Source organism: Balaenoptera musculus, chromosome 2 (assembly GCF_009873245.2).
Source record: "Balaenoptera musculus isolate JJ_BM4_2016_0621 chromosome 2, mBalMus1.pri.v3, whole genome shotgun sequence".
In the NCBI taxonomy this organism is placed as follows: domain Eukaryota; kingdom Metazoa; phylum Chordata; class Mammalia; order Artiodactyla; family Balaenopteridae; genus Balaenoptera; species Balaenoptera musculus.
In genome coordinates, this window is record NC_045786.1 from 133,207,191 (window position 1) to 133,230,675 (window position 23,485).

The 23,485-nt window shown below is 33.4% G+C and overlaps 1 protein-coding gene across 3 annotated transcripts in view; it reads left to right on the forward strand.

Moving 5' to 3' along the window:
- Positions 1 to 23,485, forward strand: part of ARID4A (AT-rich interaction domain 4A) — a 58,151-nt gene that overhangs the window by 2,915 nt on the left and 31,751 nt on the right. For all 3 annotated transcript variants that reach the window (XM_036842663.1, XM_036842665.1, XM_036842664.1), the window contains 9 exons: positions 212 to 322; positions 2,388 to 2,453; positions 3,474 to 3,564; positions 11,197 to 11,276; positions 11,366 to 11,460; positions 12,702 to 12,834; positions 16,040 to 16,119; positions 17,753 to 17,829; positions 18,216 to 18,382. In XM_036842663.1, the coding sequence (XP_036698558.1) occupies positions 212 to 322; positions 2,388 to 2,453; positions 3,474 to 3,564; positions 11,197 to 11,276; positions 11,366 to 11,460; positions 12,702 to 12,834; positions 16,040 to 16,119; positions 17,753 to 17,829; positions 18,216 to 18,382 (900 nt within the window). The remainder of the gene's footprint in view (positions 1 to 211; positions 323 to 2,387; positions 2,454 to 3,473; positions 3,565 to 11,196; positions 11,277 to 11,365; positions 11,461 to 12,701; positions 12,835 to 16,039; positions 16,120 to 17,752; positions 17,830 to 18,215; positions 18,383 to 23,485) is intronic.

Here is a 23,485-nt window from a genome sequence, read left to right on the forward strand (position 1 = left end):
AAATTGTTTTATGTTATCAGGATGTAGTTTATAAAGTAAAGGATTGCTAATAAAGTGTTTGCTTTAGGGGTGTTTTTCAAAATATCGATGATATTAATAAGCAAATAATGTTAATGTTCTTATTACTTGACATACAGAACCTTTTGATGAGACTTGGGGTTGGAGTAGGGAAAATAGTAGTGACATTCATATCGTATGTTCCTTTCATCAGGCGGCGGATGAGCCTGCCTACCTGACAGTGGGAACTGATGTCAGTGCCAAGTACCGAGGTGCCTTCTGTGAGGCAAAAATTAAGACTGTGAAAAGGCTGGTAAAAGTTAAGGTAATTTTTTTTTTTAATGCCACAGCTTTATTAACTTGATTGAAGAGAATTAGTGATGGAATTAGGAGACTGCAAATCAACATTTTATTTATTGAACTGTTAGTTCACTTCGTGAATCATTACTCTGTGAAAGCACTGTTATATACAAAACTATAGGAAAAGCACATTAAGAATTGGGAAATAAAGAACTCAAGATGAGAAATTATTGCAACTGCTTCCATGAAATACCATACTCATGATACTTCCCATCATTTGGATCTTTCCTGTTTGCGGTAGCATGCTTACTTAGGCTATAATCTATTTTCTCTCCTTTCATATTCAGGTAGCAACGATTTCAAGTGATTAGAAAAAAAATAGATTACTAAAAACAAAACAGTGGAAATTATCATTTCAAGACAGCGATAAAAATGACTTAAGAATTTTATCTTAAGAAAATTTTAAGATGCTTTTTGACCAGAAAAGAAGTTATTTATTGCTATACAATATTTGGAAGTACAGAAAAGTACTGAAGGATTAAAAGCCATAGTTGACCTCAGAAATACTACTATTATCATTTTGTGTTTCCTCCTAGTAATTTTTCTACATAAATGCTTTAAATAATCTTAGTTACTTAGACTACAGAGGTAATGCATGCTTAGTATGAACTTTTTAATATTGTAGAACTGTATAATAAAGTTCATGGAGGTCCTCTGTGATATTACTCCAAAGAACCTTGATGTGTTCTACCAAATTTCGTGCTGTGCCTTTCAGTAACACTGTTGATGTTATTATTATCATTGGATCATTCTGTACTTTCAGTTTTGCAATTTGCTTTTCACTTACATATGTGATCTTTTCCTGCAAAAATTAAGCACCCCGGAAAGAGGAAATGTTTGCCTTGTTCTGTTCGCAATACCTAGAGCAGTGCCTTATAAACAGGGGGCGCTCAGAATGTGTTGAATGAGTAAGTGAACAGTGGACCCAGGACCAGCAGCATCAGTCTCACCTGAGAACTTGTTTAAAATGCAAATTCTCAGGCCCCCACCCCAGACAAACTGAATCAGAAACGCTGAGGATGGGGTGCTATGATTGTGTTATAACAAGCCCTTCAGGTGTTTCTGATGCATGTTGAAGTTTGAGAACCATTGAACTAGAGGAGTGTGATTTGTGTGGTAGACAAATAGATTTATCTATTATTATTACAAACTTTCTGTTTAAATTTTCATCTGCTGGTGAAACTTTTCTTCGGGTATTCTTAGGATATCATTTGACATTCATTTCTTCCTTGTTTCCTATAGCCTTTTTACTATGTCAGCTATACAGGATTTCCTTACTAAATATTTACTTGGAATTCTTTGAGAATTTTAACTTTTTGTTAGTATTGTGGCTCTTTGTAGATTAATTTATTTAATTTAAAATCAATACAATGATTGTCTGGGGAGGTCTTATACATAAATTACCTAGAATTTGAAGTTCCCCCTTATTTGGGTACATGCTCCGTTTCCGTCTCCCTCTCCCATTCTCCCTCTCTCTTAATAGAGCAGGTTACCTTATATATGCGGGAAGATCTGTAGTAGAAGGGAGCACTTATTTGTGACTGAATTGCATATCAGATTATTTTTTAGGTTTACTTTATGAAGGACCAGAAGACTTCTGGTTTTAATTTGTTTACCTTGCGTGTAGGCAATAAAGTTTGATGCTGTTCTTTTTTTTTTTTTTTTTTTTAAATACACTTGGCAGCAGAACCTTTATGACTAGTTGATAAAAAGCAATGAAGGCAATTTTAAGGTTTTACAATAATCACTACAGATTATAAACCTTCTATAGTTAATTCAGCAAACATTTATTAAGTGCCTGTAATATGTATTGACACTTGCTAACTGCTGGGGATATAGTGAGAAGGACTCTAGCACTCAAGGAGCTCACAGTTAATGAGAGAGACAATAAACATAAATACAATGGAGTAAGTATTATACCAGAGGTAACCACAGGATGCTAAGAAAGTATAAAGACATTTTTGTTACAGTGTTACCATAAATGTGTTTTAAAAGTAACATGCAAACTATTGTGCAAAAATGTTTTTTAGGTACTCCTGAAACAGGATAATACTACACAATTGGTGCAAGATGACCAAGTAAAGGGTCCTTTAAGAGTACGTATTTTGTACAGTTTACAATCTGACATGATGAATCGTAAATTCATACAGTGATTTATTGGATTTTATATTTGTAGATACACTTTTAAAATGTTAAAAAATGTTAATCAAAACAAAAATACAAATAAGGTGTTGTAGAGTTAGGATAAATTACAATATTACAATGGCTGTATCCTTAGTTTAAGAATGTTAAACATCTTACAGAAGGGTAATTTAATATATGTGAACATGAGTTTCAGCTACCTTTTGTTTTGAATCCTTGGACTGAATACTACATTTTGTTTTTCATATTGTTGCCACAGATGTTTAGCTTGATAAGTGTAATATACCAGTATCATAAGTCTGAATCTTCTGTTTTTCTAACTTACCAAGTAAACTATGTTGACTTAATAGTTCAATTTAATGAATACCTACATTATGTTTTCCATCCATTTCTGGCCATTTGTTTATGTTATAAATCTTTGTTATGTCAGAGTACCACTTCGGTTAATATCTGATATACAAAGGTCTGGAAGCTGAAAGAAGGTCACCTGGTCCATCCCTCTCTCTCCAGGTGAACCTTTATCTAAAAGGTCCCTTAAATACAAATGCTGAATCCAATATTCAATATTTACATGAAAGAAAATTGAAGCTGTTTTTGCTGTCCTATGGTTTTTTGGTTCTTACATTCCACAATTTTCTCGAAGGCAGTATCGTGTAGTAAAAAAAGCTCTGAAATGAGACTTAAAAGACTGGGTTCTCATCCTGGACTCTTTGCAAATTATTCTCTCTTCCTGAACCACAATTTTCAACATGTAAAATAGGGGTAATAATAGCTATCTTACTTAAGCCTAAGCATTTTGAGACTTGAATTGCATGGTAAATGTATGAACACTATAAATGATAAAGATCTAAGCCAATGTAAGGTAGAATTACCATAAATAGATATATTTTTTTTAACCCAGGTCATATAGTTGGTACGAGTGATTTGGTTTGTTTGTTTACATTTGGTGATGAAATTTCGATTTTTTGTTTTAGGTTGGAGCCATTGTAGAAACAAGGACATCTGATGGATCCTTTCAGGAAGCTGTTATCAGCAAGTTGACAGATGCTAGTTGGTATACTGTGGGTAGGTAGTTAGGTAATTTAATATAGAGGATTTAATTTGTGGGTTTCATATCTATCTCTCTGTTTTGTAAATACATTGAATCATTACCTTGGCAGAGGAATATGTATTCTTTCCTGTCAATTTACTTGATATAGACAGCTAAAATTTTAATGACACCCTGATGGTAAAAAAAAAAACAAACCAATTATCTCCTTATAGTAACTTGGCCACTTATGGCTATTTCATCCAAGAATGTACTTCTTTTTTAGGTTATCTTGCTATTTCCCTTCAAGAAAGTTAAATTATATGGTTATTTTTCTTCCGTTAGAAAAGTCAATACAACTTAGTATTGTAAGTCATCAGACTTTTAAACTTTTTCTGGAATTACAATTAAAATTGCATAGTTGCAGTCTTTTATTGTATTGCTGCCTATTTTATATAAGGGCACTATAGGTGTTACCACAGAATTTTCAGACTAAAAAAATTCGGGCCAGAGTAGATTCAAGCCTAGGTGATCATAGCTTAATTTTTGATTTTCAATGCAGTCAGGACTCTCTTAGTAACACCTTTCACGAAAGATATATATGCTGCTAATGTGAATTCATTCTTAACATTTCATGAATAAGCTTATACTGGCTTTAAAAAACTTTACTGTAGTGAGTAGCAACAAGTGTCACAGTGCATGTAAATGAAAACCTAAATGTAGTACCTATATAGTTGCTGTCATTATGTTGATGAGAATAGCAATAATTAAGATTTCCAAGTCTCCTCTCATGACTTTCAGACTACACAGTCTTGTGGATAACATCCAATCGTTGGCTTTACACTGAACATCTATAGCATTATTTGGTTTTTACATTTATGTCTTGGTATAAAAGATGTAATTATAGTGTTGTGGTTTCCTTGCAGAAGGTAAAGAAATGACCCTTTAGGTTTATATTTAGTTTACTTGATTTGTTGCTTTGGGTAAACATCATTCATCTGTAGTCGATGCTCAAAGCTGTGAAGAACACGCTTTGGTTGAAAATTGTGCTTCCTGTGTCTTACTCTGTGGCTTCTATTAGTAGTAGCAATGTGCTGTATGTACCTAATATTTTCTAACCATTTTTATTCTTAGACCTCCTACAAGTTGGTGTTGGTTCACAATGGTGCTATTATTCTGAACTATATATTTTTAGGAGGCTTAATTGTGACTGTTGATAGTTGTTAGAGATTTAAAAACTAAGCTTAAAATTAACTCTTAGATTTTAAGTGGATACAATTTTGCTATATTAAACAAAGCAGTGGTAAAAATTACAGGAGTTGATGTGTGCAGAATCATGGGATATAATATGATGCATGTTTGAATACTAATATGCATCCTATTTGGTGCCCAATATCAAGGTTACATTCACAATACTTGTGAAGTTTTACTGATGTAATGCTTATACTTCTGCAGCAGCAATACTTTTCAGGTTTTCACATTTTGGATTTTCTGCACCCCAGAATAATCCTTCAATTATTAATAGCAATCTCTGTCCTTTACATGAATGGCACTTCAGTATTGATGAAAACTAGTTGCTGCTGAGCATTCTCTGTGGTGATTTTCTTTGATAGATAATAACAGAAAAAATTGTATAATTCTTGTTCTCAAAGAGCTTAGAATCTTAATTGCATATGGTTCATATATTAAGCATTAGTGTACATAAGAATCACTTGGTGCTCATTTGAAAAAACAAGGATTTGAGGACCCCAAATCTCTCTAATTTAGTAGGTCTGGGATGGCAACCCAAGAGTCTTTCTTTTTTATTCAGCACATTGGCTGAATCTAATGCAGTTAGTACACACTTAGAAAAACAGACCACATTTGTAGAAACAGAGAATAATTCGGGGAGAAGAATCCAAAATATTTAAGATTTTTGCATCTGTGTAATGAGAGACAGTGACCAAAAAATTTTAAGATGTTAAGAGGCAGTATTCTCTTAAGTATACTCAGTATAGCACTCTGCGATAAAGAATATTTAGGTATTGAAGGATGTAGGCCACATAAAAAATGATCCTTATTAAAAGATGGCAAAATAAAATGTGTGATCTCTCACAGGTCACGAACTTTCTATAATTTTCTTTAATTGAGTGACTACTTAATTGCTCTTTTCTGGAATTTTTCTTGATTTCTAATTCCTAGCAAAGTGTTATATAGGTAGAATCAGAAAGTATTCAAAGTATTGTTAATGGTCTCAATGATGTTTTTTGATTTTAAAAGAACTTGAAATTATGTCAGGCTGTTAAAAATGAAACAGAAGGGGATACCACACCGCTGATTTGGATTAAATAGGAGTTATAATTATCAGTGATCAAAAGTTATCTGAGAAACTGTTATTAACTCCTTATATAATATAGGTATTAATTTTTCGTATTATAGCTGAATGACCAATTTTCAAAAAGATTATGGATCTAACATAACTCAATTAAAAAAAATCTAATAATACCTTGACCTCCAATGTTGAACAATAAATAGCACCAGTACTTGGATTCTTATGTTTTTTGAGACTTTGAAATATTTCCCCTTCCTATCATAAAACAGTGCTTCCTAGCAGTTTATTCATTTGGCAGTTCTTTTCCTTGCATTAAAGATAAGGAATCTGTAATGTATGGAAGTGTATTGTTATCTGTCCAGCCATTCAGAAGATACCAAAATTGGGATTAGAATTCATATCTCCACTTGAATGTTGCCTTTAATTCCTGACAGATATAACTGTCAGTAAGACATTCTAAAACTGTTCTTCTTTTGCTTTGTTAGAATATAAAAATAACACATTGTATTTGAAAAATAAGAAAAATGTAAAGGAGAAAGTTGCTTTTAATTTAAATAATTTATATATAAATGTACGTAAACACATACATCATATATCAAGTTTAACACTAAAATCTTTTCGATCATTGATATATTTTTGTGACAAATGCTTTTTAAGTTTCTGGATTTTTTCATACCTTCTTATTATTTTGCACATCAGTTATATCAGATCTCATGGAAATTCTAAGTTAAAGGAGTAGAGGAGGGTTACATTAACCTGGTGAATGGACTGACTTTTGTAGAATGTGCTGTAGGCTTATAAGGCTTTTAATTTGATTAGAACAGCTTATGACGAATGTTGTTATAACCAGAATCAACCACAAAAATGTTTTCAAAGCCAAGTGGTTATTCCCCTGACTAGAAAATCATTCAGTAAGAAAAAAAATACTAAAAAAAAAGTACTAAGTAACAAATCTATTTAGTCCTGTGATAGGCTTTAACCCATTGTTTAAATAGCCTTTTGTAAGACTTAACATTCTCATGATATTTTGTTAACATAATTATACATTTGAATGTTAATTTCTTAAATTTCCAGATTCCTGAAGTTTTTGATCTTAGCTGCTGAGGGGCTTCTGTAGTTATCACAGATGATTTTATGAGCAACAGAACTATTGGTTTTACCTAGGGTATGCATATATTTTTAATTTTAAAGTTTTTACTGTATCACGTGAAATGTTAATTGTTACCGGTATAAACAGATATAACAATAATACTTATTTTCACTAAGTCAGAATTCTTTTTTTTGTTTATTTTTTGTTTATTAACAAGATAAAGTTTGAGGGTTTTAAAAAAATTAATTTTTATTATTGAAATATAGTTGCTTTACAGTGTTGTGTTAATTTCTGCTGTATAGCAAAGTGATTCAGTTATACATATGTATACATTCTTTTTCATATTCTTTTCTATTATGGTTTATCACAGGATATTGAATATAGTTCCCTGTTCTATACAGTAGGACCTTGTTGTTTATCAAGTCAGAATTCTTAACTCTCTTCCCAGTGTTCATTTTATGCCTCTGTTTCTTCCCTGTTTCTTAATTCATTTTGATCCCCCCTTGGCTAAATCGTAGCTCATAGGTGACCCTTCTAATTCTCAATTTCTTTATCTATAAAAGGAAGATAGTGATTCCGACCCTGTAGAGGCTGCTGTGAGGATTAGGGCATAGTAGAAGCTTAATAAGTAATAGCCAATTGCATCTTTGGATAGATAAAGTTAATTTACTGTTGTTATTATCTTATTATTCTCCAGCATCTAACAGTGCTATGATAACAGGTAAATCTTTTTTTTTTTTTTTTTTAATTAATTAATTTATTTATTTATGGCTGTGTTGGGTCTTCGTTTCTGTGCGAGGGCTTTCTCTAGTTGTGGCAAGCGGGGGCCACTCTTCATTGCGGTGCGCGGTCCTCTCACTATCGTGGCCTCTCTTGTTGCGGAGCACAGGCTCCAGACGCGCAGGCTCAGTAATTGTGGCTCACGGGCCCAGTTGCTCCGCGGCATGTGGGATCTTCCCAGACCAGGGCTCGAACCCGTGTCCCCTGCATTGGCAGGCAGATTCTCAACCACTGCGCCACCAGGGAAGCCCCAGGTAAATCTTTTGTATTTAGTAGTTAGATTAGATCCCTGTTACTTTTGTTTCTTTGAATTCTAACAGTTTAGGGTCAGGCTTTATGTATTTGTTTCCATTAGCATTATTTTGTCTCGTGTGATTAATGTTATAGAGAGAGTCTTAGCTTCATCATTGTCCTCAAATTAGGTTTTAGAATTTATATGTAATATACTAACAGGGATACAATTTTAGTAGTATCTGTTCTCTTGCACTCAGTGAATGATCTATTCAAATGCCATTTTTGGCAAGTATGAGAGATTTCATATCTTATAATTACTAGATCCTTATACTCTGACTTTTCTTCTCTTGGCGTGCTGTAGTATACACCTTGAACCAAAAATAAGCTTAATATACTATACACACACCAGTTAATTATTTCACTCTTATCAAAATGCCAGAGTCAGTGTTCAATGCCTTCAAATTATGTGTTCTTTAAGATGATATTTCTAACATGGAAGTTATAGAGGAAACTTTTTTTTTTGGCCGCACCGCGTGGCTTGTGGGATAGTTCCCCAAACTGGGATTGAACCTGGGCCCTTGGCAGTGAGAGTGCAGAGTCCTAACCACTGGACTGCCAGGGAATTCCCTAGAGGAAACTTTTTTAAAATAAATTTTATTTATTTATTTTTGGCTGCGTTGGGTCTTCCTTGCTGTGCGCGGGCTTTCTCTAGTTGTGGCGAGCGGGGGCTACTCTCTGTTGCGGTGCGCGGGTTTCTCATTGCAGTGGCTTCTCTTGTTGCGAAGCACGGGCTCTAGGCGCACGGGTTTCAGTAGTTGTGGCTCGTGGGCTCTAGAGCACAGGCTCAGTAGTTGTGGCGCACGGGCTTAGTCGCTACGCGGCATGTGGGATCTTCCCGGCCCAGGGCTCGATTCAGTGTCCCCTGCATTGGCAGGCGGATTCTTAACCACTGCGCCACCAGGGAAGCCCTAGATGGAACTTCTTAATGATTTTGATAATCAGGGATGTCATGATTAAATAGGTCCACTATGTGGTTAAGTTTTCTGTTTGTCTTTCAGAAAGTCTTGAGAAGTTATATGGCTCAACAAACTTGTATAAAGTACTCAAATACATACCTTTATATAGTTTTATGAATTAAAAAAATTCTTAAAAGTATTTTTTAAGAGAAACAGAGAAAATTCTGTTTCTCTTTGTTCACTTGAAGTTGGAAGGGGTTCGGTTCCTGTAAAAAATGTAAAAGGGTTATTTGTACCACAATTGGCTTTGGTCCTTACCTTATTTCTAACCATGGTAAAATTGTGTTGAAGTGAGATTAATTTTTTCCTTCAAAAATCTGATATATTTCAAGGTGAATATTTTAAAAAAACAAGAACTCAGAATGTTAAATTGTTGAAATTTCTCATCAGAGCATTTTGATTTGGGGCTGCCATTGATTAATAATAAAACATTGTGGAAAAGATTTTGTTTCATAAATTTGATATTAGTGATTTGTCTTATATTCTCATTTTCCTTCCTCACATCTCCACCACTTAAATGTGGTGTATATAGTGTATATGTGTGTGTCCAGTGTCACCATCTTTGGTATTGTAGGCATTAAGGAAAATTGGAACTTTTAAGTTTTATTCTTTAGCATACTTACGGACATTAATAATAACATGAAAATTATTTTAAGTTTGGTATGATAATTTCATGATTTTGAATTTTTCAAAGAGCAGTGGTTTATTTATCAGACTCGATGACACCATATAAATCATAATTGTGATACAAATATTTAAACTAGTGTTAAACAAGTGTAGATTAGTGATATAATTGTTGGAGGATATTGTGTTTTATCCTGTCATTGTGTCTGCAGGTGGTCATTAATTTCTGCATCATTGACAGTGTATAACAGATGATTTTGCAGAATTATTATGGTTCTTTAAATATGTGCATCAGGAGCTTTTAATATTCTCTGCATTGTCTCCTGCATGTAAGAGAATCTAAACTAGGTGTCTTTAGTCTAAGAGAAGGAACTGACTGAGGTGGATAAATATTGAAGAAGTTGAGTACTCTTACATAGTTAAGTTTCTACCATGAAAAATGTTTATGATTCAAAGGCAAAGTTTTTGCTAATAAAGCAGCTCTTTAAAAAAAATTCATGATTGTAATTATATAGATAACAAGGTAAAGATTTTAAGATATTAAATCAAGATAATGTAGAATTTTCCTTAACATTAATCTATTCTGTTAAATTGGAAAAACATTAAAACATTGAAAAACATGTAGAATTATAAAAATTAGGATTAAATCTTAAAATAATAATCACTTTTGTTTATGCTTTCCTGTGTATGTGCTTTTTCCATAATATATATAAACATTTGTTGATGTGTATACGCGTTTTAAGTATCAGAGGTAAGGATTCTATCTTCTTGTATTTTACTTTTTCATAATGCTGGGCATCAGGTATCTTCTGAGAACATTTTCTTTGTGAATATTAGATGGTAAAATCAGAGTACCTTTCTAGAAAATTAAACCTATAAAATTATCAAAATAATATATATAGCTAGATATATGAAGAGCATTAGTGGTAAATTGTTAAATTCCTTGCCCCCATTTTCTTGAAATATTTTACACATAGTTTCCAAGTAGTATGATTTCTTTTAAATGTAGTAGAAATAAAAACTTGAGAAAGCTTCTGTGCAATTACGACTTATTTTTTAGAATTAAAAAAATTTTCTTCTTTCTGGTGTTTCAACTTTTATTTCTAAACTTCTTGCATCCTTCTCTAGCAAAAGAAACAAGTTGAATCTTATGACTTTAGAATTTGGCAGCCAGTACTTCTGTTGTATTAGGTTATCATGCAAATAAGTAGAAGCAGTAGAGTGAACCAACAGCATTACGAGCAGTCAGACAGTTTCTGGACATTAGAGATACTCCATTGATAACTGTTGTGAAAAAACCCATAATACTTCTTTTTTTTAAACCAGGTTTTTGCTCGTTCTTCTAAGATTAAAGGTAATTTAATATCTGTGCTTTGACTAGGTTGCTAATGGTTTAAGAAGGTCATTCTGTAGTGATAGAGATTGAAAAAGTGAATGGAGACACTTAAGCAGTTTGGGGCAGCCATTAACCTGTGCTTGTTTGGTATCTATAGAATGAAAAATGTGTGTATATTTTAAAAGGTTTTGAAGCATAACTAACAAATAATGGTTCTTAAGCCCCAGGTAAATAGCAATAAGTGTGCATAAATTCTCTGATATCTTTTGCCTATTGCAGTGTTCGATGATGGTGACGAGAGAACATTGAGACGTACCTCACTATGCCTGAAAGGAGAGAGACATTTTGCTGAGAGTGAGGTAGGGTAACATGGATGGACTTTTTGAATTGAACAACAGCTACTAATGTAGAGGCAAAAAGTGATTTAATTTGTCTGTTTCTTATCCAGACTCTTGACCAGCTTCCATTAACAAATCCAGAGCATTTTGGAACTCCAGTAATTGCAAAGAAGACGAACAGAGGAAGGAGGTCCTCTCTGCCTGTGTGAGTGTTTTCATGTACAGTAACATTACAATTGTCACAACATTAAATAAGTGGTTTTTCTACAGTGGCGAAATTTGTTTGGGTGGCCTTTCCACAGCATCTTGTATCCTTGTTTTAGACATTTTACCCTGAGTAGACTTTGTTCTTAATTCTTGGACAAAGTAATAGGAATAATGATCTCAACCCCTTTTTAAAAAAGGCTATTTTTTTTTTGAGTTACTTTGCCAAATTCCTTAATTGATAGGATTATTTTGCTGTTATGTGCGTATATGTGTTTTTTTTAGCCTTTTTATTTCAAAAACATTTCAAGTTTAAAAATTGTAAGAAGAATACAATAAACTTTCATATACTCATCCAGATTCACTAAATTATTAAAACTTTTGAACACATTTGCTTTATCATTTCCTGTCTTTATATACATATATTATAATTATTTTTTATTTAATAATAATTTTAATTGGCTGAACCATTTAAGAGGAAGTTGCAAGCATCATGACTTCTTATCCCTAAATAGTTTATGTAAGAACAAGGACATTCTCTTATATAATCAAAGTATGGTTATCAAATTCAGAACACATAACATTGATAGAATGCTATTATCTGATAATATATAATACATATTTCAGATTTTGCCAATTGTCCCAATAATAGCCTTTATACCATCGCCTGATTCCAGTATTCAATCCAAGATCATGCATTGCATTTAGTTTATGTGGTTCTTAAGTCTCCTTTAATCTAGAAAAGTTCCTCAGCCTTTTTTTGTCTTCATGACAGTGACATTTTTGAAGAGTACAGGCCAATTGTTTTGTAGATTTTTCCTCATTGTGGCCTTGTCTGATTGTTTAGTTATCCAGATAGGTTATCTAAATAAACCTCCTGATGTGTTTGGTGAGATCTCTTCCTAACCTGTTGGAGAATTAAAGTTACATTATCTGGAACCTGGCCTTCATAAAAAGTGGAAGGGCAGTCTCTTAAACTGTATTTGGCACAGTGAGTACTTCCTGGTGATATAGCTTTTCTGTCCCAGCCAGTGGTTGGCATGAGAGTCTAAGTCCAGGTCCTCACTGATCTAGTGAAGTGGACTCAGGGTTACCATGGACAGCGCAGGACTACTTCTTTGGGGCTAGGGAAGTATCTGTTTCTTCAATTCCAACTTGAATGAAGAGGCTACTACCCTGGGGTAATGACTGTATCAAAAATGGTTGATGTTAAGATCATGATAAAGTTATTCTAACTTTTAGTAACGAAGATGAAAAAGAAGAAGAAAGTAGTGAAGAGGAAGATGAAGATAAGCGACGTCTCAATGATGAATTATTAGGAAAAGTTGTAAGTGTGGTATCTACATCTGAGAAGAGTGAATGGTATCCTGCTTTGGTAAGTATGGTTTCTTTGCAGAATTAATTAACCATTTAAAGTATTTGTTTAACATGGATTTTAAGAAAGCATTTAAAATATTTTGAGAGTGTTACACAAATTTAGTTTGGACTTTATTGCAAAATTGAGCAATCCTACTCAGGTCCCACACACTTCACTGTCTTCTTTTGTTATTTCCTTCCTTTACTTCTCTGTAACCAAGTATTTATTGAGATCTTTCAGTTTTTCCTTCAAAATGTGTCCAGTGGTCTGTTTTTACTCTGTTCCCATCACCTTTTTTCACCTGATTTATAGCACCTACCACCAACTTCTCTTAACTTGATGCCTGAATGCTTTCTTTACTAAATTCAGACTTATTTTCTAGAAGTAACTTTTATAGAGAAATTTTAAAACATTGATTTAATCATGATACTCCCATTCTCAAAAAAAAAAAACCTGCACTGACTCTGCCTAATGAGTCAATTCTGCATTTTTAGCTGATATCTGTGGTCATCCCTAGCTCTTAGTTTGTTTCTCATTTTCAGTGTAAGCTGTCTACTTAGGCTCTTTCTTAACTGCTCCCTGTGTAAGACACTTCACTCCTCCAGTCCTTTACCCCTTAAATCAATTAGTATTTACTAAGGATTTGCAGTGACTTCAGCTTTGCTCTAAGCTCCTTAAGAAAAGAAAGAGGTATGAGACATAACACATTGCCCTCAAGGAGTTTACTATACACATCTCAAAGACTGTGTAGTAGTTAAATATTATATAGTAATTTAAAAAACTTTTGGTGCAGACACTGGAATAGGACAAAGAGTTTTAGGGAAAGGAAGGGTATACCTAGGCTTTAGAAATGGCAAATCTTGGGTAGGTTGGTAGAGAAAACTAACCTTTGCTTACTTGGGAAAGGAATGAGAAGGTATGGGCAAGAGAATTACTTCACAAGAGGAGTCAATAGTACTTGGTAATACCTATCTTCCCCTTTCTCTTCTTCCTACTCCTCTCCTCTTAAATATGTCTTAAGGCTCAGCTCAGGTCCTACCTTTCCTGCAGATTCTCCCCTAACCACTTTAACATAAGTATGCCCCTTCTTCTCTGAGTTTTGATATCACTTATATCTCTAATAATAATTTTGGCACAAAATACCTCCCAAATTAGGTTAGACTCCTTTAAAGAACTGAGGCCTTTTTTTTTTTAGGTTTCTATGTGCATATAAATACATTACTCAATTCCTATGTAGTAGATTTACTTTACATAGGAAAAGTCTGAAAATCCTTTGAACCTTTCAGCTGTATAGGCCAACAAGTAAATGGGTTTGGATTCAGAATACTCAGGTCATAATTTGCCAAGAGATTAAAAAAAAAAAAATGCCTTTATTTACTCAACAGGTTTATCATTTCCCAGGTGATAAAAGATGAGTAAGAGTCAGTGTAAGAATCAATCTTACATTTGATGATTTTAGTGTACTGCAGAGAATAATCCAAGTAACTGTAATATAAAATAGTATACATTCAATATTAGGACTTCTTGTCCTGAGACCTTGCATTTATTTGAAGGAAATCCAAAAAGAAAAATAAAGAAAAAGCCTTCATGAAGCTTTTGAGCTGAGCCTTGAAGGATTTAAAGTTAGTTAGCAGAGCTTCACTAGAGAACTTTCTTAGAAGAAACAGAATAAGTAATAGGAAAGAACGGGGTTTGTTCATGAAACTGTGTGCTGTGGGAATCCATTTTGGCTAAATATTAGATGTGAATAGGGGCATAATAGGAAAGAAGACTGGGAAGATAATTTGGATCAAGGGCAGAAGGGTCTTTAAAATTTCATCTAAAGAATCTGGACATAATTCTGCATAGAATTTTGCAGAAGAGTGATATTATTTGAGCAGCATATTTAGGAATGTTAATGACACAGTGGTATGGTGGATGGATTGTTGTTGAAAGCAGTGGAGGTGATAGGAATCAATTTGGAGGCCATTAGAGTGGTTCACAGGTGAGGTAATTAAGCCTTGGGTTCTGTCTACTCATCCTTTAAGACTTACCTTAAGCCTTAGCTGCCACACATTTTCCCTTCCCAGGTTTGGTTAAATCTTCTTCCTAGGTGTTTTTATTGATACTTTATCTTATGCCTAATTGGTATCACTGTACTTTTCCTTCGTTATGTTCTTTTTGTATATCTTTTTGTATTTACCTTTCCATTTCAGTGTTAGCTCCTTGAGGGCAGACACAACTATATTATTAGTCTAGTAATTACCAGCACCTAACAAACAAACAAACAAAAAAACATTTAATACCATCTGATGTTAAGACAGCTGATACAACTGCCAAGAATTTTTGATTGTCTGGACATAACGCTGTTTAATATGATAGTCATGACCATGTGTGGCTATTTAAGTTTAAATTGTAACTTAATTAATATTAAATAGAATTAAAAATTCAGTCTCTCAGTTGAACTGGCCACATTTCAGATGCTCAGCCCCATGTGATTCATTGCTGCTATATTGGTCAGTGCCTACAGAGAACATTTCCATCATTGCATAAAGTTCTGTGGTTGGTGCTAGATTACCACAGAGGGGCTAATGTTGAGCAGGTACAGTTCAGCAATTTATTAGTAGCCTTTAATGTTTTTTAAATATTAAATTCTGTAAAGAATATACAGAGATTGGTTAGTTACTAATGTTAAGACATTTGTTATTTTTAAAAGTTAAGAAATTTAAAAGTTCTTCACTCAGATTTTCTCTGATTTGTTTAATTACTAAAAATTGTACATGCCTTGGTAAGAATGGGAACTTAAGTGCTTATTTTAATCAAATAGGCAGATTTCAAAATTGATCCTGATTTAAGTGCATTTAAAAAAAATTATAATGTGGCATATTTTCATCATAGATCATACATTTTTTTTGGACAGTAAATGAGTTATTATTTGGCTTAGAATAAATCCTAATATTTTTAAAGTGGTCACATTATGGTTTATATTTCATTAATTATTCATTTTATTATCTAATGACTGCGTATATTAAATATCTAGAAAGCCAATATGCTAAAGAAAAATTAGAAGGCAATCTTTTGTAAGTAATTTATTATGGTATGGAAGCTGTTGACAATGAACCTATTTCTTTTCAAATATAATAATTTCAAGAAGTTAGGGGATCAAGAATTGTTATTATAAAAAATATATTCTTTCTTTGAGTAGGGAAAGTAGTAATCAATCTGCTTTTATTTTATATTTCAGGTAGTATCTCCCAGTTGTAATGATGATATCACAGTGAAAAAAGACCAATGTTTAATTCGGTCATTTATCGATTCTAAATTGTGAGTAATGAATCACTTAATAGTGTTACATTGGGAGAAAAAAATGGAAATCAAGGCTTTATTTTTTGAAGTTTAATCATTTCATGAACTGAGAAGTTGTTACCTAATATGTTTTGACTTTTTGTAATATAGGTTATTTAAAAAAAATTTTTTTTAATAAATTTATTTATTTTATTTTTGGCTGCATTGGGTCTTCAGTTGCTGTGCGTGGGCTTTCTCCAGTTGCGGCGAGTGGGGGCTACTCTTCGTTGTCGTGCGCGGGCTTCTCATTCCAGTGGCTTCTCTTGTTGCGGAGCACGGGCTCTAGGCACACAGGCGTCAGTAGTTGCAGCACGTGGGCTCAGTAGCTGTGGCTCACGGGCTCTAGAGCGCAGGCTCAGTTGCTGTGGCTCATGGGCTTAGTTGCTCTGCGGCACATGGGATCTTCCCGGACCCGGGCTCGAACCCGTGTCCCCTGCATTGGCAGGCAGATTCTTAGCCACTGCGCCACCAGGGAAGTCCCTAAAATTTTTATATAAAAACTGAACAACAATATGTGAGAATAATATTTAAAAAGTTTTAAAATAAAGCATAGTATTGATTTTCTCTTTAATTGTAAGAATTCTTTTTTTCTTTTAATTTATTTTATTTATTTATTTATTTTTGGCTGCGTTGGGTCTTTGTTGCTGCGTGCGGGCTTTCTAGTTGTGGCGAGCAGGGGCTACTCATCTTTGCGGTGCGTGGGCTTCTCATTGCAGTTGCTTCTCTTGTTGCGGAGCAAGGGCTCTAGGTGTGCAGGCTTCAGCAGTTGTGGCTCACGGGCTCTAGAGACCAGGCTCAGTAGTTGTGGCGCACGGGCTTAATTGCTCCATGGCATGTGGGATCTTCCCGGACCAGGGCTCGAACCCGTGTCCCCTGCATTGGCAGGCAGATTCTTAACCACTGAGCCACCAAGGAAGCCCTAATTGTAAGAATTCTTTATTTTTATTATGTGTACTATTTCATATTATAAAACATGAAATTTACTTTTAATAGAATTTATATTACTAGAATAATTATTTTGACTTTTTTTCTGATTAAAAGTCAGATTTTGAACTCCAATAAAAATTAATTTAAAAAAAGGTCAGAGTTTTAGAAACCTTCCTTCACTTCAACTTTGCTTTGTTTCCAAAAACTGTAAAATTATGTATTTATTGAGTTGTGATTCTCTGTGAAAAATTTGATACCATAATATATCTTACAATGATAAAAATATTTTAATGTTACCATCTATTAAATTTTTCATACTGAACTGAATAGTAAATTTGAGAAATATGAAAGATCAAAATAGACACTATAAGGAAAACACTATGCTGATATAAACTACCCCATATTGTAGGTAAGAGGGTTGCATAAATTGAAATATTACAAATGTGAGGCTCTCAAATTAGTGTGCTTTGAGTATGTGAATCTTTAGAATTAAGATATTAGCTTTGCCTATATTACCTCTTGCCCTTTATTAAGGATTAGGATATACATGGTCTTTTTAAAACAATTTATAGGTAAAATAATTTTGATTTTGAGATTTGTATTTTCTGTGTGTTAACGTGACTCTTTAAGTGATAATTCTTATTTAATAATGGTTTCCCTCCTATTTATTCTTCTCTATAATTAGTTATTCTATAGCAAGAAAGGATATCAAGGAAGTAGACATTCTCGATCTACCTGAATCTGAGCTCTCTGCTAAACCAGGTAAAATAAGGATGAATCAATCCATTATTTCATGATGTGACTCTAAATGGCAAATTTAGTGGCAAAAGCAAGACTGAATATTTTCTGGTGCCATTTTAACTGTTTAGAGTTGATATCCACTCTTCTTTAATGCCTTTTTTTAATATCTAGATAAAGTATTTGACCTTAATTCTTTGTGTGTTTTATCACTAACATTTCTGACAGTATTCCCTAGAGAAAAATAAACATTAATATAATATTATAACTTATATGTTCAAATTTACTGTATCATTGTAGAAATGACAGCTGAATTTGAATCCAGATCTTCTGACTCTGAATGTCATGGCTTTGTATTATTCTATGGTGCTAATTCCATAACAACTGCTGAAGTACATTTTTACTTTTAGGGCTGCAGAAAGCAAGCATCTTCTTAAAAACTAGAGTTGTTCCTGATAATTGGAAAATGGATATAAGTGAAATCCTTGAGTCATCCAGTAGTGATGATGAAGTTGGCCCAGCTGAAGAAAATGATGAAGAGAAGGAAAAGGAGGCCAAAAAGGAAGAAGAAGAGATGGTAGGTGAAATCTCATGTTTGTAACATATGAAAACATTTTAATACTCTAAAAATAATACCTTCATATATTTTCCCTGTGTTTAGATTCTTTATATTATTTGTTGCTGTCTTTTTCTAGCTCAGCTTTATTTGGGGAAGGGGGAGCTTTCTGGCTTTTAGCTTAGTGGGCAAATCAGAACTAATTTTTAGTGGGTAAGAGATTACAAAGAAGAACTTTTCAGGTTAAATGAGCAGCAAGTGCAAACTTTTTTTTTTTTTTTTTAACATCTTTTCCAAATAACCAAGGAGGAAGGAAATGTAACTTTTAGGTATATTACATGTGTTAACTCATTTAAATTATTGCCAGATGGAGTAATTGTTATTATTCTACTTTAAAGAGAAAAGTGAGGGTCAGAAAGGTTAAATAACTTTCCAAAGATGACACAGCTCAAATGTGGAGAGCAGGAATTTGAACCCAGGTCTGGTCTGTCTTAACTTTGAAATCTCACCTCTTTTAAAAGACATTTCAAAAAAAAAAAAAGACATTTCACAGTATCTCAAGGATAATGAGGATTAAAAAAATCCTATCTAAATGGAAGAATATTTCATTTGGTAGTTGGATAAATCATAGAAAAGATTTACATTGTATTTTATAAGTGCTAATGGTTTTCTTTGTAATACCACTGTGTTGTTAAGAATGTATATGTAATTGTAGGAAATCATTCATGAAGTACCGCATAATTGCTTACTTGAATATTGCTGTCTATTTTTTCAGCAGTGTTTTGTCAAGTGAGATAAACTGTCCAGTATAGTTTTGGTTGTTATGAGGTAAAGGGGCTTCGGGGCAGACAAAGAGAATGAGTTTACTGAAAAAGACCTATTTGAGCATGAAAAATATTTGCTTGGAAAATGTAGAATGTTTGTTTCCGTTTTACATACACAAATAAGAATTCTTGAAACAAAATGAGTGTACTTGTACGTGATATAGGGCATAGGGTATTTCTTCCCTTTTACTTCCCCTGCAGTATTTGGCTTTTTGCACTCTGAAATCAGAATGGCGGTTCATACTTACAGGCTGCCTACAGAGTTGCCATAGTAACGTGCTGTTGGTTTTAAGTGAGCATGCTCGGAAAGACAGGAAGGTTTTGCAGAGGCTTGGCGGGTTGCCAATGGAGGTTTGCCAGATGCTTTGAAATGGGCTGTCTTTCTTTTCCTTTCATGTAATGTCTGATTTTTATGTGGAAGAGAATGTAAGTAGTGCTGTATAACCCTGCGGATGCTATATGCCCTAAGAGGGAAAGCAAATATTGCAAGTCAGACCGAAAAATGTTCAGATACTGTACTGATTAAGTAGAAGGGGAATCTAACCATTTTACATGTGAAAGAAAATGCAGCATATAGGTAAGATTTTTTGTTATATATTACCATTTTGATTGCCAAAAATGAGGTTAAATAAGAATTTTAGGTATTGATGATTTGGCTGATATGGTAGGACTCGTAACCAGGCGTAATTGTTTCATGTAAAAGAGACAGTAGGAGTCTATTTTTAGAATATCAGAGGATGAGGGCTATTTTTCTGAAACATAAGATAGATTTTGAAATGAAAATGATAATGACAGTTTGGAAAAATTTGGGATTTAAAGTCTAAATATTAAATGTGATTTTTGTATTTTATCTGTATTTATTTATAGATTATATGTTTTCAGGGTAAATAGGCCACATTTTCAGGGTGTGAACTGTTGCAGTCTGGTTTTGCTTTTTTTTTTTTTTTAAATTAACACTGAAGTTAGGATCTTATATTGCCAAATACTGAAATACATAGTCTCTTAATTTTTGCTAATACTTTTAATTTGTATCCCTTTCAAAATGCATTTTCCCTGATCCCCACCCCCCCAAAAAAACCTGAAATTTTAAACAAAGAGGGTTAAAAAGGCTGTGTAGTAAGGTTAGAGAGGATGGCTGTAAAATAGTAAGTAGTAAATAGTGGTCTTATTATAGCTATTAATTTTGTAAAAGTCATAATGTTTTATTTAAGCTGTGAGTAAATGTTAGTAAAAAAGAATGAAGAGCAGAGGCAAGCTCTGTTACCTATTGTTTGCAGGTAGTAAGTAAAGAAATTTAAAAAGGTAAGGACCTTCGTAAGGATAGTATCTTCTTAAAATGTATTACTTAAATTATGAACTGTTAAAATTAAGTGAACCAAGATGCTTTTCATCTACTAAAGAAAAAAAAAGCACAATCGCAAAATGTAGTCACTGATTATAAGATTATTTAAAACTATTTTTCAGATACTCATTTTCATGCATATACTTTATTGAATTACCTAATAGAAACTAATTTCCTCTTTTTCTCTGGCTGTACAAGTAGATTTTCTTGAGTGAGATTTGGTTGCTTTAGAAAAAAAAAAATCAGCTGCATTTCTTGCTCTTGGATTTAAGATTTAGATGCTGAATCATTCTAACCTGTCTTGGACAGTAATTTTAAAAAATTTGATATATTGTAAAACTGAAAAGCAGTTTAATCTATATTTAGCAAAGGAAAAAAATGGATATGGTATAAAATGAATTAAAATCTGATAAGCCAGGGCCTACCTGGCTTAGTCATTACAGGCCTTTACTATATAAGTGAGGCTAAGCTGTTGTATTTACATTACAGATCATATTCTTCCCAAAATGTAATTATGCTATGCTTTCCGTGAGGATTTAATGTTGCTTGATAATGATCAAAAAGATCTTTTATAATATTCTGTAAACCACTGTAACAATACTTTAGCCAGCCATTTGGTGTTTGTAAATTTTATGCAGTAGAATCATACAAGTGTTAGATACTTCTGCAGTACTAATGGGCAGTGGACGTTGTTTTTATATTTGATACTTTGAGTACCCTAACATAGCCTTAATAAGGAGATTTGAGATTTACTGTGGAGGAGCATCTTTTATACTTAATATTATTTTGAATTCCTAAGCATTGGTAGTTTAGGATTTGAGTACAAGAAATATATTTCATACTATTACTGGGTAGGAAGAGACTTGAGAGTCTGACAGGAAGTAGATCCTACCTATATTGATGACTCTACATTTTAAGTCATTGACAATTATATCGAAAAAGGTTCTGGAGAATATTTTTGTGGGTATTACTTAAATGTCTTTTGTTAGAACATTTTTATATTAGAAAAGATATTACTGAATTTCCTTTTTAGCTTTGAAATTGATTGAAAAGTTCATGTAAACATAAACAATGATGTCAGGTATTCATTTACTCCTGACTTATATTCACTTTGGATGAATGTAGGAGAGTTGTCTAAGGGTAAAATAAATAGGTGAATGTTTAGAAGACTGAATATCAGGTGGGAATTTGACTAGTCTTAGTTCTTTTATCCTTTTGGTTTGCTATAGGTAGGCTTATATGTTGGGCCCTTTCAAAAATCTCCTCTGATTTCATATTTAGTAATGAAAATTAGAATTTAGTGAATTTTTATAAGAAATGCTCTTTTTTGTTTAGAAGTATTGACACCCTTTTCTCCAGTCGTTGAATTTCTAGGGATCACTGTTACATTTAATTCCTAGGATTACATTCCCCTATTATAAAAATCATAAGTGCTTGAACTTTTTAATTCATCGAAATGTGAATTTTTTTTAATGTTTAAATCAAGTGTTATTTTTGTGTATTTATGACTTTTTGTAGATCAACCATAAAGGCATTTGTTAGTGATCATTCAAGATCACTTTGGGTATAAACCTATAGTAAATGCTTGATAACTCAGGAAAATCATGTTAAGTCAATAACATTTACAGAAAAATTTAAGGTAATGTTAGTATTTTAGGTATATCTAATAACTCCAGCTGCCAATCAGGTGTTTCTAAGCAGACCCTATAAAGGCAACCTTCAATGAATAACTGAGACTTTAGCTTGCATTCAAATGTGATAACTTATCTGCTAAGGTCTTAAAGTGTAGCCTGTTAAATAAGCAAGCAAAAATGTCCTAATGTCTTTAGCAAAACCTTTCTTCACAGTGTTAGCACAAGGCTCTAACCAAATTAGGATCACCTAATCAGATTAATGAGGATTGCACATCTGTACACACAAATAACACCTACATTTTTATGTATTTATAGAAAAAGGTATTTTATAGTTGTGGTAGTAAGACTGATTTTAAAACCTTAGATTTGATAGCATGTGAACCACAGCTTGATGCCTGAAAGTAAGATGTGTGTACCTTTTAAAATAGTGGGGGGGGAATTACTAATTTGTTATAGGCAGGTTGTTTGTAAACTGTTTTGTGAAATTATAAAACAGTGTCTTACCACATAATGAATATATTAGGCATGACATGTGGTTTCTGAAATTTTCTGTTTAAGTGTACACAACAGGGAAGAATGGTACCACTCTAAATTTTATGATTAACAAATTTCACTGGGCCTTCAGTACTATTGGTCGGTTCTCAGTTACTATAATCTAATCATTATCTCCTCCATTAAGCCAACAACCCTACCCCCACTCCACTCACTTTGGAAAGAAACTAGGAGCTTCAAATTGGGAGCCAGCTCTAAACCCCACCTGCCTGCTCTCCTTCCCTTAATGTACAATTAATAGTATGTTGTCCTCTTCTGTAAGATGAGTCCCTCTTTTTAGGCTCTGGATCTCATTCCCTTCTTTCTTGCCTTAGACTGTGAAGTATCTCTTTTCTTTCCAGCATCTTTAATCTATTCCTTTCTGTTGTATCCTTCTTATCAGCTTTTAAAAACATGCTTACATCTCTTCCAACCTTCTGGCAACCTGTCCAGATTCCTTCCACCAACCCCTCCACCTTATGGCCAGATTGCTCAGAGGTATATACACCGTTCTATTTCCTGACACCACCACCCTGCCCCCCGTTCACTCTTAATTCACTGTAGTGCATCTTGCACTTCCACCACACCTAAAACTACTAAGGTCACCAGTGACCTCCAACAAATTTTTGTGCTAAGTCCAACAAATTTTTGTCATGATTTCATTTGTCTCCTTAGTAGGTATTCAGTATCTTTGACATGCCTACCTTCTTAAATCACCTGACATACATGACATTACATTTTTTCTGGTTTACTTCCTAACTAAATGATGTAATGACTCCAAATCTATATGTGC